Source organism: Bufo gargarizans, chromosome 7 (assembly GCF_014858855.1).
Source record: "Bufo gargarizans isolate SCDJY-AF-19 chromosome 7, ASM1485885v1, whole genome shotgun sequence".
Lineage (NCBI taxonomy): Eukaryota > Metazoa > Chordata > Amphibia > Anura > Bufonidae > Bufo > Bufo gargarizans.
Window position 1 is genome coordinate 8,049,867 of NC_058086.1, and position 15,770 is coordinate 8,065,636.

General features: G+C 43.3%; 1 protein-coding gene across 3 annotated transcripts in view; it reads left to right on the forward strand.

The window, feature by feature from the left end:
* Positions 1-12,685, forward strand: part of TMEM184B (transmembrane protein 184B) — a 63,109-nt gene extending 50,424 nt beyond the window's left edge. For 2 of the 3 annotated variants that reach the window (XM_044301836.1, XM_044301835.1), the window contains exons 6-11: positions 1,333-1,408; positions 3,065-3,156; positions 4,147-4,316; positions 7,505-7,699; positions 10,124-10,147; positions 12,318-12,685. In XM_044301836.1, the coding sequence (XP_044157771.1) occupies positions 1,333-1,408; positions 3,065-3,156; positions 4,147-4,316; positions 7,505-7,699; positions 10,124-10,147; positions 12,318-12,556 (796 nt within the window). In that variant the 3' untranslated portion in view covers positions 12,557-12,685. The remainder of the gene's footprint in view (positions 1-1,332; positions 1,409-3,064; positions 3,157-4,146; positions 4,317-7,504; positions 7,700-10,123; positions 10,148-12,317) is intronic. The other variant, XM_044301837.1, reaches the window with a different exon arrangement.
* The last annotated feature ends 3,085 nt before the right edge of the window (positions 12,686-15,770 follow it).

The following is a 15,770-nucleotide window of genomic DNA, read 5'->3' on the forward strand; positions in this document are numbered from 1 at the left end:
GTTGTTAAAACCCAGGGTCCCAGAGGATTAGTATCAGCAATTTACTCACACCTAGTACGAGCAAAGATTGGCACAGAGCCCCTCCCAGTGATAGACAAATGGAAAAGAAAGATACTCACAGAAGAATCAATATCGGATTTATTAGTCACATCTACGAGTATCACCCGCAATAAATAACAAAATAATCCAACTTTATATCATCCATCAGTCATAGTTAACTCCAATTAGGATGTACAGAATGGGTAGAGTGCCATCTTCAGCATGTCCGAGGTGTGGGGAACAGGAGGCGGACTTCTGGCACAGGATCTGGAGCTGCAACCCGATAGCCGCCTTCTGGAAGGCGGTGATTGATCTTCTTTCCTCATTACTATCGGTTCGGGTGCCGTGCGCTCCTGAGGTCTGCCTGCTAGGAATACTGAATGATGATAATTGGGATCACTATACAATGATATTCCTAAGGGAATCCCTGTTTCTGGCACGTAAATGTGTAGCACTGAGATGGTACAGCCCCAATACACCGAACTTGACCATGTGGAAATTGCATATAAATCAGATCCTACCCTACATAGTACTGGTATACAAACATCGCAATAAATCACAGAAATGTGATAGTTTGGGGATTGTGGTGTGGGTCAGTACAAACCATGTATTCAACCTCGAGACTGCGACAAGCAATATCAGTGGCTCGAGGAGACATGGCTCAGTAGGTGTACCGGGACATTCGTATACATCAACATTGCTATGCTTTAACTGATGTCATAGGGGGCGGGTAGCATTGCGATGGCTGGCTAGAGATGAGACTAAGACCGTTACTGTATTATTGGTCACACTGTTTTCTGTATTAAGAGATTTGGCAACAAAAATGTATGATACTGTTGTATTTCCATTTGTTAATAAAACAGTTTCAAAAAGAATAATTAAATAATAAAAATGAATTGCTACTCTCCGGGAGTATGCAGCCGTCGGCGCAGGTACTTCGTTTACATACTTTAATCCCTTCACAAAAAGAGTATAACAGAAAAACTGGCCTCATTGCAACCAATCGGAGCTCCCTTTTCATTTGCCCCTAGTGTTGCTACAGGTAATTGTATTCACAGTTTAGATTTACTTAAAGGGGTTGTCCACGTTATAAACAAAAATTCCCCCAGGCAGAAGTGGTCAGAAAATAATAAAATCAGGTGTAAATATCTATTTCCCGACACTTCCAGTGCTGCAGCTCTGATTCTCACTGTCAGGCTTTGTATGTGACTTCCTCCCAAAAGTTGTGGGTACTGATGATAAAACACTCCTTTAAAAAATTATTGTATATTTTGCCTTTGTCTCCTCTTACAGGTCTAGTTGTATGTATGGTACTTGCTGTCTTTGGGGGAAGACATATTCTATAGGCCTCTTACGCTTTTGTAAACAGGTGAGTGCTCTTCTACTATTCACATCCCATTGTGCTCTGCATGCGTATACAGGGAGGTAATCCAGCGACCATAGAAACACAGCCTTTATTAAAGGCAATTTAAAAAAATCTATCACAGGAAGAAAACCAACATCTGGCGCGTTTCAACCTGATCCAGGTCTTAGTCATAGCAGGATGGTAGCTTACAATGAAGAGATTAAAACAGATGTGTGCAAGGAGCAATCCCCGATATGTCATGTGACATATTCACAAGCCGATGTCTGCTTAAGTACGTCGCACACCTGGTTCACATAAGGCTACTTTCACACCAGTGTTTTTTGCTGGATCCGTCATGGATCAGCAAAAATGCTTCAGTTCTGATAATACAACAGCCTGCATCCGCCATGAACGGATCCGGTTGTATTGTGTCTTCTATAGCCATGGCGGATCCGTCTTGAACACCATTGTAATTCAATGGAGGATGGATCCGTTTTCTATTGTGTCAGGACGGATCCGTCTCGCTCCGCACCACATCGCTTGCAGCGTTATTCTGTCCACGATGGGGACGCAACCAAATGGAACTGAATGCATTCAGATGCATTCCATTTCGTTCAGTTTTGTCCCCATGGACAATGAATAGAGACAAAACGGAACGGATCTCAATAACGGAAAGGGAAAGTGCAAGTGGGAAAGTATCCTAATTGTAGAAAGATACAAAAAAGCGAAGTAATGCCACATACAAAATCTTTACCACACAATAGGCGTACCAAAATAAATATCCTGGTACTACGTTTCATGAAGTATCCAAAAGTACTAGACTAAGGCCTCATGCACACGACCGTTGTTGTGTTCCGTTCCGCAAAATGGGGTTCCGTGATCAGTTTCCGTGTGTCTTCCTTTATTTTTGGAGGACCACCAGACATAAAGAAAAGTAAAAAAAAAAAATCTAAGACAGGTTTGCGATGCAAATGATAGGAAAAAAACGGACGCGGATGACAATCTTGTGTGCCTTCGTGTTTTTTAGCGGTCCCATCGACCTGAATGGGTCCGCGAACGGTTTTCTGTGAAAATAATAGGACAGGTTATATTTTTTGGACGGACTGGAACCTCGGATCACGGACGCGGATGACAAACTGTGCATTAGCCGAGTTTTCAACGGACCCATTGAAAGTCAATGGGTCCACAGAAAATCACGAAAAACGGAACAACGGACACGGAATAAAACAAAGGTCGTGTGCATGAGGCCTTAAGGAGTCTTGCAGTGGGTGTCAGCATCTGGTTTATCTCCATTCAACAGGGCTAAACCATGAGCAGGTGCTTCACAATCAAATTGACAAACTGCATAATAACTGGGGGGGTTACTGTCGGATTTTGCTCCTTACAAGTAGTAACCGGTGCTGCCTCCATTATAAGCTGTAATAGTAATATGCATCATTGCCTCAGGTTACTGATATGCAAGGAAAGAAAAATATGAACTCTGACATGATGCCACAGGTTATACAGTATGGGTATGTGGCAGGAAACAAACCAAACAGCAAGAAAGTCCGTGCCCTTCACCACCACCAGTCGACGTCTGTGTACAGACTTATTTTCTAATGGTCGATATGTCTTACTAGTAGAATCTGTAGAGTACCGGCATCTGCTATGTAACCAAGGTATTCATCTTCTCCCTCACAGGCCACCCTGCAGTTCTGTGTGGTTAAACCATTAATGGCAGCAATCACTGTGATACTTCAAGCTTTTGGCAAATATCGGGATGGTGATTTCAAGTAAGTGTTGGATATATGTTCATTCTTGTTGGAACCTATGGTAACTTTTTGCAGTCAGTACTCTGCCAGGGAGAACATGGTCATGTCATGGAGCATAATGTGCTTTATTTTTATACTGATTTTGCCATATGAAAATTATTATTATTCACCCCCCTTTGAAAAGCACATTGTCCATGTTTGAGATCCAAGTGATATGGATCCTTAGTAGATTTATGTGCTCATCCCTAACGGCGTGTGGGAACCTAATGCTAAGAAAGCTGTTTTATAGGATTTCTGCATCACTGCAATGCAAAGCAGAAGTGCTCGGATAAGATGGTGTCTTATTTCTATATATCATTGTGTCTGCAGGTGTGCTACTATCTGAAAATTGATTATAGGGGTGGCCATCTTGCCCGAGCTGTTCTTAACAGCATTAATAAAATTACTTAACGGCAGCCCCAGACATGCTAGGCATGCTGACCCCTGCAGAGGTCATTGTACAAGGAAAGAATAGATCAGATTTGACAATCGCCCATTGTGACTGGTGGGTCCTGTCTTATCTGTGCACAGAGGTGATATCATTACAGGCAGAATTAGAATGACAGATAAGCAGGTAACTGCAGTAAAGTGTTCTGTACAGACTAAGAAGTGGTGCCTAGGATTTAATCTTTGTTGTTTAAATATATCGAATACATGGAAAATTGAAAACAACATAATCAAAAAATGTTAAACATAAAAAAATGATTTCAACAGCAGTTCACTTTCTGATGACACATTCCCTTGTAGATGACTGTAACATGTTACATGGGTATCCCCATCTCAGGAGCAGGCTGTGCTACACAATTTCTGTAGCCCCATACAAGTGAGTGCGAGTTACAGAAACAGGGTATCACAGCCGCATCTATCAGACACTAGTGGATATCCTATGGACAATAACAATTACTGCTTGTAAATGCAGATGTTGCATACAGTGTCTGTGTGACTTGTAACCCAGCATTACTCTCGTTGCAGCGTGGCCAGCGGGTACCTATATGTGACAATTATCTACAACATCTCGGTCAGCCTGTCGCTCTATGCTCTATTTCTGTTTTACTTTGCCACACGAGAGTTGCTCAGTCCCTACAGCCCAGTATTGAAGTTCTTCATGGTGAAGTCAGTGATTTTCCTTTCCTTCTGGCAAGGTGAGATTGAAAACCCTGATGCCTTGCACGTCCAGAAGAATAGTCTAATACACTTCTGAGTGTCCACGTGAATGAACATGTGGTAATGACTCTTCATAGCCACAGATTTTGGCTGACTGCAGAGGCTTTTTTTTTTTTTATGCTCGTAAACCAAAGAATAAGCCCCATTTGGTACCACACCAAACCAAAAAAGAAAGTACTAGACCAAAAATAACACATTAAAGGGGTTAGCCTATGATTAATGTAAAAAATTAAAATCAGACATCACATAGTCGATGACAACCTTTTTCTAATATAGCTAGAACCAGCCCTGTACCTCACATGGATCCAGAGATCTCCCTATTCATTGCACTGCTACAATCAAGCTGACAGCTCAAGGGGAGTGTCTTTACTGCTGCAGCTCCGGAGTTGTCTCAGCTCTCCCTATCACAGCTCAGGAGGTGTCTTTTCTGCTGCAGCTCTCTCCCTATCACAGCTCAGGAGGTGTATCTTTACTGCTGCAGCTCAGGAGTTGTCTCAGCTCTCCCTATCACAGCTCAGCAGGTGTGTCTTTTCTGCTGCAGCTCTCTCCCTATCACAGCTCAGGAGGTGTGTCTTTTCTGCTGCAGCTCTTTCCCTATCACAGCTCAGCAGGTGTGTCTTTTCTGCTGCAGCTCTCTCCCTATCACAGCTCAGGAGGTGTGTCTTTTCTGCTGCAGCTCTTTCCCTATCACAGCTCAGCAGGTGTGTCTTTTCTGCTGCAGCTCTCTCCCTATCACAGCTCAGGAGGTGTGTCTTTTCTGCTGCAGCTCTCTCCCTATCACAGCTCAGGAGGTGTATCTTTACTGCTGCAGCTCAGGAGTTGTCTCAGCTCTCCCTATCACAGCTCAGCAGGTGTGTCTTTTCTGCTGCAGCTCTCTCCCTATCACAGCTCAGGAGGAGTGTCTTTACTGCTGCAGCTCTCTCCCTATCACAGCTCAGGAGGAGTGTCTTTACTGCTGCAGCTCTCTCCCTATCACAGCTCAGGAGGTGTGTCTTTACTGCTGCAGCTCAGGAGTTGTCTCAGCTCTCCCTATCACAGCTCAGCAGGTGTCTTTTCTGCTGCAGCTCTCTCCCGGCTCAGAAGGAAGTTGAAGGATGAAACTGAGCATGTGCAGCCATATCAGTGAGCAGGACAAAGAAATAAGTAAAAGAACAAACAGCAGGTGGTGCTATACAGATACAGTTTATTGAATAACTTAGTGGCTATACAAAAATTTTAATTATATGCAATTAAACTATTCAGGTGCTGGTTTGAAAACCGGTGAATATTTTTTTTTCATGGGACACCCCCTTTTAAAATACCATTTTTATTAGAAACGCATGTTAAAACCTGTGATGCAAAAATTAAAACAGATAATAGACAAGGAGGATGAGCCTGCATCCAAAGTATAATCATATAGCAACAAATCCACCCACTAGTACAGGGTACAGGCGCAGTGCCCTACACTGGCCCGTACACCGTATCCGCTGGGTGGATTTGATGCTGAATGCTTACACTTTGGATGTAGGCTCATCCTCCTTGTCTTTTATCGGTTTTAATTTTGGCATCATCATATTTTAATGTGGCTTTCTAATAAAGATAGTATTTTAATATGTGATTTTTGATCTAGTACCTTCTTTTTTGGTTTGTTGATATTACTTTTATGCCATAGTAAGTAGTGTACATTTCAGAGGATATAGTTATATTCTTAGAGTCCTAGCCTTATGTAAATGAATAAAATTTATGTTCCACTCTAAATATTTCTTCTATGATGGTAAATTGCGCAGATATAGAATGATTTATCTCAGTGCAGGGCAGCCATTTTCTGTTGAAGAGCCTCTGTCAGCATGATTAAACCAGGCATATGGCCTAGTAGGGTTGATTATGCTGATTAAAACTCTATATTTCATTTCTCTGTAGCTTGCAGTGTTGCTGGGTTGTGCACTTTTATCTTTTATTCAAATTAGGCAATTGGAGCACCAAGGGTCTGGAGTTAGTGTTTCAAGCACTACTACAGCTGCGCCGCTAGGGCTCACTACACTCCCCCCCCCCCCCCCCACCCCCCCCCCCCCCCCCCCCCTCACCTTTGATTTACAGCACTAGACATCACGTCCAGTGTCTTCTTCTCGTGCCTGCAGTTTTGTGTTAACATCATTCCATCTGGAAGCGTTCCTCATTTACCCCCAAAGCCACCAATGCCTACACTTCCGGGTGGAACAATGTCGTCGGCGCCTGTGCAGTCTGAATCTGCATGGTTTGTGCACAGAAGTGCAGGTGCGAGAGCTGCAACTTCCTAATCCCTGAAAAAGAGAAGTCTGTGTAACTCGCCAATTCTGCTAGCTTCAGAGAAGAGAAATCGGGCAATATGCCTGGTCTAATAGGGTTGATCATGAGGCTCTTTGAAGGAGTCGTCCAGCAAAAGTAGTACCTTTTGGTTATTGGATGACTGTCAGAAGACCTGCTGCTGAAACCCCCACTGATCAGCTGTTACCATGGGGGATGATTTCAGGACAATTTTCCTGCAGTAATACACCAGGGTGAATTTACTAATTGAGTCTATCTAAAGTTGCGCCAAATTTATCACAGTGGCTCATGATGAATGATAAATGTGGTGAAGGGCTATACTCTGTCTAACTTCACACCTATTAATTGGCTTATTAGATCCCATGCTCGCGACCATTTCCGTTTTGCAGGTGTTAAACGTTGTTGCATTATAGTTGCCTAAAACGTGCATAAAAGCTAGAAGCTAGGCTGCAATATGGGGATTTGTGCTGCAGCTTATCTAGGTTACAGAATGCTGCACAAAGTGATCCATTGTAACAAAATGTGTGAAAAGAGGAGTAGGTCAGGATGTTCCATGCAGAAACGCCGCAGTTTTCCCCTATGCATTGAAAGTGTTGCCAAAAGATAATGAGCATACTATAAAAGTGAACATTTTTCAGCATGCTCTTTTTCTTTTGTTTTCCACACTGCGGGTGCTTGGGATGTTATAAACCTGTCTATATTTAGTATACTGTAAATTGCTGCAAATTTGTAATGTGGAATCCGCATTGCAAATCTGTTCTGTAAATGGGACACACATCTCAGCTGCATGTTCTAGATTGTGAGGAGATCATACTTCCCGTGCTCTTCAATTTATCCCAGTAATCGTTTACATTGTATTGATGGTTTTGCTTCTGTCCTGCAGGGATGCTATTGGCTATACTGGAAAAGTGTGGAGCCATTCCAAAAATCCATTCGGCTGAGGTTACTGTGGGTGAGGGCACAGTAGCCGCCGGGTACCAGAACTTCATTATCTGTGTGGAAATGTTCTTCGCAGCTATAGCTCTGCGTTATGCTTTTACTTACAAAGTATATCTAGACAAGAGGTTGGATGCCCAAGGTGAGTGCGGCCATTACTCATCTCCATAATCATATCCATATATATCTCTGAGTAGTATTAACAACATTTAAATATTGATAATCAGTCCTCAGGATAGGCCGTTGATAGATGATCGGACAGCCACTGATCAGATATCAGCTATTTGACCAATGCTCATCGCTCAGAAAACTCTGCCCTATTATGCTTCCCTGTCCTGATCACTGTAGCTTAATGGGGTTGTTAAAGAAAGACTTGGAGAGCCCCAGCACCATGTTAATACTTGCCCCTTTTCTCCCTTCCACTTCCAGTCTTCCCCATTGCTGATGTCATGTTCCTGGCTGCAGTGGTGGTGATAAATGTGCGCAGGTCACCACTGCAGCCAGTCAATGGCCCCAGCAATATATGGGATGTCACTGCTGCAGCCAGGGAAACAAACAGCGGCAGAGAGTAGTGGAGCTCAGCGCTGGAAGAAGCAGGGGTGATAAAGGGATGAGTACCTTTTCTTTTATTTTGTCACATGTACAGAGGATTCCCAAGTTTTTATTCTACTTTAATGCTTTCAGCGCCAATGTTGAAATACACTCATTGACCAAAAAAAAATGCACCCAGACAGAAATGCCAGATTGCTGCAAGACTTTGCCCACTGGAATATAAAAAGACTCTCAGAGGCTATTTTTGGGTAGTGTACCTCTATGGCGCACTCAAAGATATTTTGCCCAGTTGACAGGCTTTGATAGGTGTCCATCATTGAACTGAGAGACTCATTACAGACAGACCACCAGTAGAGAGGGTCATTTGATATGCTAGCGAGCACACGCGGCTCCCACAGTTTTGTTGTCCACCATCCGGAGAAAGTTGGCACTTTCATTACACACTCTTCTATGGCTGGACCACTTGGCAGAAGGAAATTTGGTGTTGCAGTGCCCTTTACGTGTCCTACCATTTATTGACTGCAAATCACCGTTGCCGTTCTTTGCACTGGTGACTGGGAAACCTGGACTGGTGGGGACTGGAACCGTATTGTCATTAGCGACAAATCCAGGTTGTGTTTTCAATCCCATGACTTTTGGGTTTGAGTAAGGAGGCCCCATCGTGAGCGCTTCCATCTTGCCTTTGCTTTGGAGCTACACACTTCCCCAACTGTTGGTGTGGTGATCTGGGGAGTCATCACATATGACAGTCGGTCACCCCTAATAATGATACTAGATTGGCAGGTTTATTGCCAGTCGAGCATTTATGGGACCGTCCAGGACAACAGTTTCAACAACCTACGAGTGTGCAGGATCTGTGGGCAAATGTGCTGCCGGGCACCATACAGAACCTGTATTGCCTCCATGTCCAGCCACATCTCCTCTTGCATCCAGGGTAGGGGCCGTATCTCATCTTGTATCTAAGCTAGAGGTGGCCCAACAGGATACTAGAGCAGTAATCCCTTCTCTGTAATATTGTGAACACTTACCGTACATATATCATTACATTCACACAGGAAGATTCATTCCATTCCAACAACTCCTCCTTGGTGTGTTTTCTCTTTATTTTATTTATTTTATTTTTTTGTCAATGAGTGTAGTTCGTCATAATCATTGATTGTCTTAAATGTCACATTAAAGATTGGTGGTGGTCTTACACAGGACAATTATTGGGAAACGCTTGTACAAACATTTGTCCCCGATAATTGCCCTGACGCTCTGCCAATGTAAAAGGCCCTAACTGTAACCAGCTGTTTCTATCCCTTCCAACCGTAGAGCACGGCTGCACTCAGTGTTCATGTCCTTCTGTTTATAACACATGATTTATTTATTTTTCCTTGAGTATCCGTGTCTTTTGAACGTGACTATTATGTGTATACAGAGGACACAAGTTCTATAGTTGGCCCATTTTTCTTTATTGACAGTACTATGTAATAGAAGCACTCTGCCACCTTGTGGCTGTCATCAGAATGACATACATTCCACGTCTTTGTTTTGTTCAACAGCACTTTACTGTCGAAGGGAAAAATAATAGTGACATTCTATAAGAGGGAGGATCCGACCCGCAAGCGCTATTGATATAAAGATTATTGCTTATTACTCAATTTGGGGACTTTCTCAGGATTAAATGTGAACCTGTTCGGATTGTTATTTGGCCATTTTTCAGCTCTAGGTTGTTTAGTTGGTCGCCTGGGGGCTTAAATCTTTCTCAGCAGCTCTGGTAATAAATGTGTAATCCCTGGGAGTATGTAAAGAATTTGTAAATCTGACGCTGGGCAGATCTCCATGGTTTTGGAGAAGTGTTGACTTATCTCGGTGGGAGGACATGAGGTTCTGACGATCTGGGCCATTTCCATGCGTGACTCCTCAACATCAGAGCCTCATATGATGTGCACTGAATTCTTCCACTTCTGTATAACCTCTGTATTTCTTGATCCTGTCCTCTCTCTTTTGTTTCCCTGCTTTTGCCCTGCAGCTGTTCCAACCTACGGTCCATATGGTAGGTACAGCTCTGTCTGCGTCATCATTCTGCTGTTTTATATACTACTTTCTTTCCCTCTTATTAGCCATATTGTATTAATTTTCAAATGTACTGTTGGAAAATAAAATGCATGAAAAGATGCTAAACAGCTGCTCTTAGCAGCACTTCACCTGATCTGTAACTGCAATGATGTCCTAGAGAAGTCTGTGTGTTAACATTATATTCAGATGTCTGTACACTGCCATCCATTAGCTGAGATATTGGGGGAATTTATCAAAAGTGGGTGGGGTTCTTCTGGAGGGGATGGGGCCTCCCATAGACGAGAAATTGGTGCAAATTATAGCGTAAATCTATACCTGCTTCTAACAGGTGTTAATCACAAATTCTGTTGCGTACGCAGCCGAGATGCACCTCTTTTAGAGCTACTTGCCATACTTGTTTTTTTAACAGGTTTTCCAGGAGTTCAGTATTGATGGCCTATCCTCCATCCACCCCCTTCAATAAAGATGGTTTATCCACTGATCAGCTGTTTGAGCAGGCTGGAGCACTGCGGCCTGTCCCTGGGCCAGTAACATCACCTTTACTGGTCACGTAGCCTATTTGCAGCTCTTTAAAGTATAACAGTATCCAGAGTATTGGATTGTGGTGATTAATATCTCCTTGGTGGCCCTATTTCAACTTTTCACTGTGTACTCAATTACCCCTTAATTCCACAGTTTTGTTCCCTGTACTGCCTACTTTTACCTGTGCTTAAAATCAGGTTGCTATGCAGGGTCCGTCTAGGTGTTGAAGGACGGAGGACGCAGAAGCACGCAACGTGCAAGGTCAGATTACAGACAACCAGGGACTGTAAGTAAATGATTAAAGCCAGGTCCTCCCCAGCAGCTGATAACAGTGCCTGGGCTGTGTGCACTTCTCCCTGTCCCTGCACTTGGCAGACGCTCCCTCACTCAGCAGACTGGGACAATGCAGAGTTGGAGCAGCGCAGACCAGGGTAGGGAGATCTGCCATCTGCTCAAGTGAAAGCAACATGTGGTAAGAGGACCCCTTTGTGCTGCAGGAGATTAACCCTTTAGGGGGAGGGCTGTGGTTACTGACACTTTTGGGGGGGCTATTGTTACTGGCTAGTGAGGGCAGACGGGATTAGCCTCAGGGGGAGGGCAGTGGCGGCCATCTTAACTGAATAGTGAAATTGCAGTTGTATGCAGACTGATTGCTAAGGGCTGAATCTTATTAAATATGGGGTAAGTCAGTCTAATAGTAACCGATTCTGGAATATCATGTTATTAGTAACTACATATATGAAAATTGAAATTGGGGTCTAAGTGTGACAGTTATCCTTTTAAGAAAGTGGGCCTGGGCTGCAGTACCAAGCACAGACACTATACAGTGTACGACGCTGTGCTGTGAGGAGGCCACCGTGTTCACCATTTCAGGATTCAGACCTCCACCCTTAAGATACCGATGACGTATCCTGATAATAAGCTATCAATATTGAACTCCTGGAAATTCCCTTTAGGCGCAGCATAGGAAATGCCCTTCTAAATCTCCCCCATTGTGTATAATTTTACTCACAAACATAGATTATTGCATGGTAAACCTGCTTCTAGACAATCCTACTTATCTATTCGGGACACGTTGGATATTTTTAATTAAGCGGTGCCGGGGCTGTCAGTAACATCCCTAAGACTACTTTCACATCTGCATGTGTATTTTTTTTTTACATTTTTTCTGTTTAGTTTTGGGAGCAGAAAAGCAAGAAAAAAAATCAACGGTGCTTGATGGACCTACATGATTATAAATGGGTCCACTGGGGGTCCCGCATTGTGCTGGACAAAATAGCACAGTGTGCTGCATTGTTTTGTGTAACTCTTTTTAACAGTACCTCCAATGCAAATGTCACGCTAGTATAGATATATATATCTCGGTAAGTGAATACGGTATATAGCTCAGCCAGCAGTCATAAGGCTGTATCTTAGTGGGTTGTCGCATGATACATTGGTGGCCTTTTTCATGCAACCGCATGATCGGCCATTGTCAATAGCTGCCCGTGCGGCTGCACAGAAAAAGCGGAGCCAGTAAGTGGTGCGGCGACTAGGGGGGTGTACATTTTAGTAAATGCATCTTCTATATTTATATATTTTTTTTCCACTTCTAATCTCTAAATGTGTGTTTTGTTGCTTTTCAGGCCGCTGCGCCCCCATGAAGAGCATCTCCAGTAGTTTGAAGGAGACCATGAATCCTCATGACATTGTCCAGGATGCCATCCATAACTTCTCACCAGCCTATCAGCAGTACACACAGCAGTCTACCTTGGAGCAGGGCTCAAGCTGGCGCAATGGACAGATTATTTCTCGCTCGCAGAGTCTGTCGGGCTCTCGTGACACAGAGAAGACCCTGCTTCTGAGTTCTGATGATGAATTCTGATCTGCAAGAAGAGAGAGCCTGACTAACTCCTAGGGGCGAGGACTCGGCTGTGGTTTACTTTCACCAAATTCTGTGCTGCCTTTTTTTTTTTCTTTACAGAGTCCATTTAAAGCAGGCGATATCCATATAGAGCGGAGTCATAGAATTATTTTTTGGTGATGAAGGTTTGTTGCAGGTTGTGATCATATTTTTGTAGCCTAACAGATACTGTGTGTGACAATAATTTCATATTTTTTATTATAAATTGGAAGAGGCTGGATTATACTGTCGCTGAAAGTAGCTGACTTATATTCTTCTAGTACTCTGACAACTGTGGATGCAGTGTGATCGTCTAGTTCTGTGTGACGCTGAATGAAGGATGCCATAGAGGTCCATGGAAATGTTCCAGTATAGGTCTAGATACCATCTAGACTTGTACGCTGAGAGATGGATCACAACCTGCAACAAATCTAGACATTCAGAACACTTGTCCCTCATGCAGGTCTAGTGTCGCCGCTTGGTACTCTGTGGCTTCCATTACAAACAGCAGATCCTATTCTGTCCTCTGACTCTGTAGTCAGTGGGCTATTTCCCAGTGTGATGTGACTATTGAACTCTTTTGTTATCTTCTGGTGCTGATCATAGCATTTTAGTTTTTTTCTAAGTACTGCCCAAAAAGAATGCTGTCTAAGAAGTTCATTGGGGGTCACTTATTTCACATATCCCATTTCATTTACTTACTCCCCTGATGCTGTTTTTTTGGTTGGACTTCTCATTTCCCTTTCTCATTATGAATGGTGTATGAATTCTTTTCAGGGGTTTTCCAGCTTCAGCGCATACATGTTATATTGTATACTGTGAAGTTCTGCAGTTTTCTATTACTATGTTTTTGAGATCTTTTTTTACATTTCCAGTATGACAGTCTGCCCTGGTCATGTGATGAACACACAGGGGCACAGTTCGTTACAGTACAGTTATGGTAGGTTCACATTCGCGTTAAACGTATCCGTCGGGCAGTTCCAGCAGAGAACAGCCTGCTGAGGGTGACCAGATCCGGCCTGGCTGGATAGGGCTGTACACCTCCGATCCCCATATAATGGGAACCAACTGCTTTCCAGCATAACTGCTGTTTTTCCGCTGAACAGAAACCGTTGCAGCTATTGGAACAGCCTGCTGGATACATTTATCATAAATGTGAACCTTCCCTAAGTGTACTGTAACGAACCGTGCACCCGTGTGTCCATCTCATGGCCAGCACAGGTTCCCATCCTTCGAATGTCAAAAAAAAATAGAAGGTTCCGACACAGTGACTACAAGCAAAGATCATGAAAACCATTAGGAATTTAACAGCTGCAGAACTTCATTTTACAATGGTTTAAGCCAGGCGTGGCCATCTTGCTGCCCTCCAACTGTAAAATTACAACTCCCACCATGCCCTGCTGTAGGCTGATCGCTATAGACAGTCTGCGCATGCTTGGAGTTGTAGTTTTGCAACAGCTGTAGAGCCTCAGGTTGGCCATCCCTGATTTAAGCGTTATTTGCAGAAATACAGCAATGTCTGTCATTTTCATTGGCGCTTTCAGAGTTTTTTTTTTTTTTTTTTGTGGACAGAAATGCTGCAGGCTAATGTTACTTTTACAGTCTGTAGCAAATTATTGAAATTCAAATTACGTTCACAAGGACAGATGATTTTGGGGAGAAAAAAGGATTGGGAGTGGTGAATTTCAGCACCAGGTCCTTTTGCTCTACCAGGAAATAAGCTGCTACCAGATGTGACAGCAGTTGTCTCCTCTCTCCCCACTGAAAGGAAATACACACCTGGCCAAACCGAGCATATATTTGTATGGAGGAGTCGGGAGAGAAGGCTGTCAGCTGAACAAACATTTGGCCAACAGTTCTTGAAAGGATATGGGGATCTTAAAGGGGACCTGCCACAATGAACATGGTGGCTGAGCTGCAGGCAGCATATTATAGATCAGAAGGAGCTGAGCAGACTGTTATAGTTTTGTGGGAAAAGATTCAGTATAATTTTATATTCCATTGATTTACATTTCTGATCTTTCTGAGCTTTGAAGTCAAGGAGGCGTCTTATCGGTGACTGACAGCTCTCTCTGGATACACAGTCATAGGGGGAAGGCTATCGATTACTGATAGGACGTCTCCTGGACTTCAAAGCCCAGAATGAGCAGGGATATAAATGAATGCAAGTTATACTGAATCTTTTCCCACAGAACTAGATGTCAATCTGCTCAGATCCTCCTGCTCTATACCATGCCGCCTGCAGATTGCACTAGATTTTCATGGTGACCTGTCCCATTTAACTGCACCAACATATAAAGAACGCATGGCTGCTGTGCCTTAATCACATTTAAGGCTCCATTCAGACGTCCGTAACGTGTTTTGCGGAGACAGCGGCAATGTGCGTTCCGCATTTTGTGGACCGCACATTGCCGGCACTAATAGAATATGCCTATTCTTGTTCGTAATTGCGGACAAGAATAGGACATGTTCTATTTTTTTCAGGAACGGAATTGCAAACCCGGAAGTGCGGGTCTGCAATTCCATATCCATGCTGCCCCATATAAATGAATGGGTCTGCAATTCCGTTCCACAATATGCAGAATGAAATTGCGGACGTGTGAAAGGGGCCTAACGGGTGTTATTTTACTAGGTTAACAACACTGGTGGGAAAGACTGGTAGTATGTCTTTAATTTTATTACAATGAAATTATCTAGTTTTAGACCTCTTTTAGAGGAGCGTATTGAAATCCGTCAGTATTCTGGCTCAGGATCCTAATGATATAACATCAGTATTGTCATCAGGATTGCTTCAGGATTTATATGCGTATTTCTTCCTTCATTATTTTTGCACTACTCAGACTGAAATGGGCCTATTTGGAAACAAATCCGCCGAAAACTCAGACATGCTGCGGATTTCAAATACTGACGGGAATAGCTCCATTCATTAACATTAGCAGCGGATTCTGTTACATTAAATCCAGACTATATACGTATTGCAATTACGATCATGTGAAAGCGGCCTTAAAGGAATTTTCTGGCTTCTATATATTGATCACCTGTCCTCAGCATAGGTCACCAAGATTGTTTGGGATCCGGCACCCCCACCATCGGCTGTTTGCATCTGGTGCCACAGTGGATGGAGCTGGAAGCTGAATTACTACAGCTCAGCTTCTATTCACAGCTGCTGCAAACAGCTAATAAGTGGGGGGTGCAG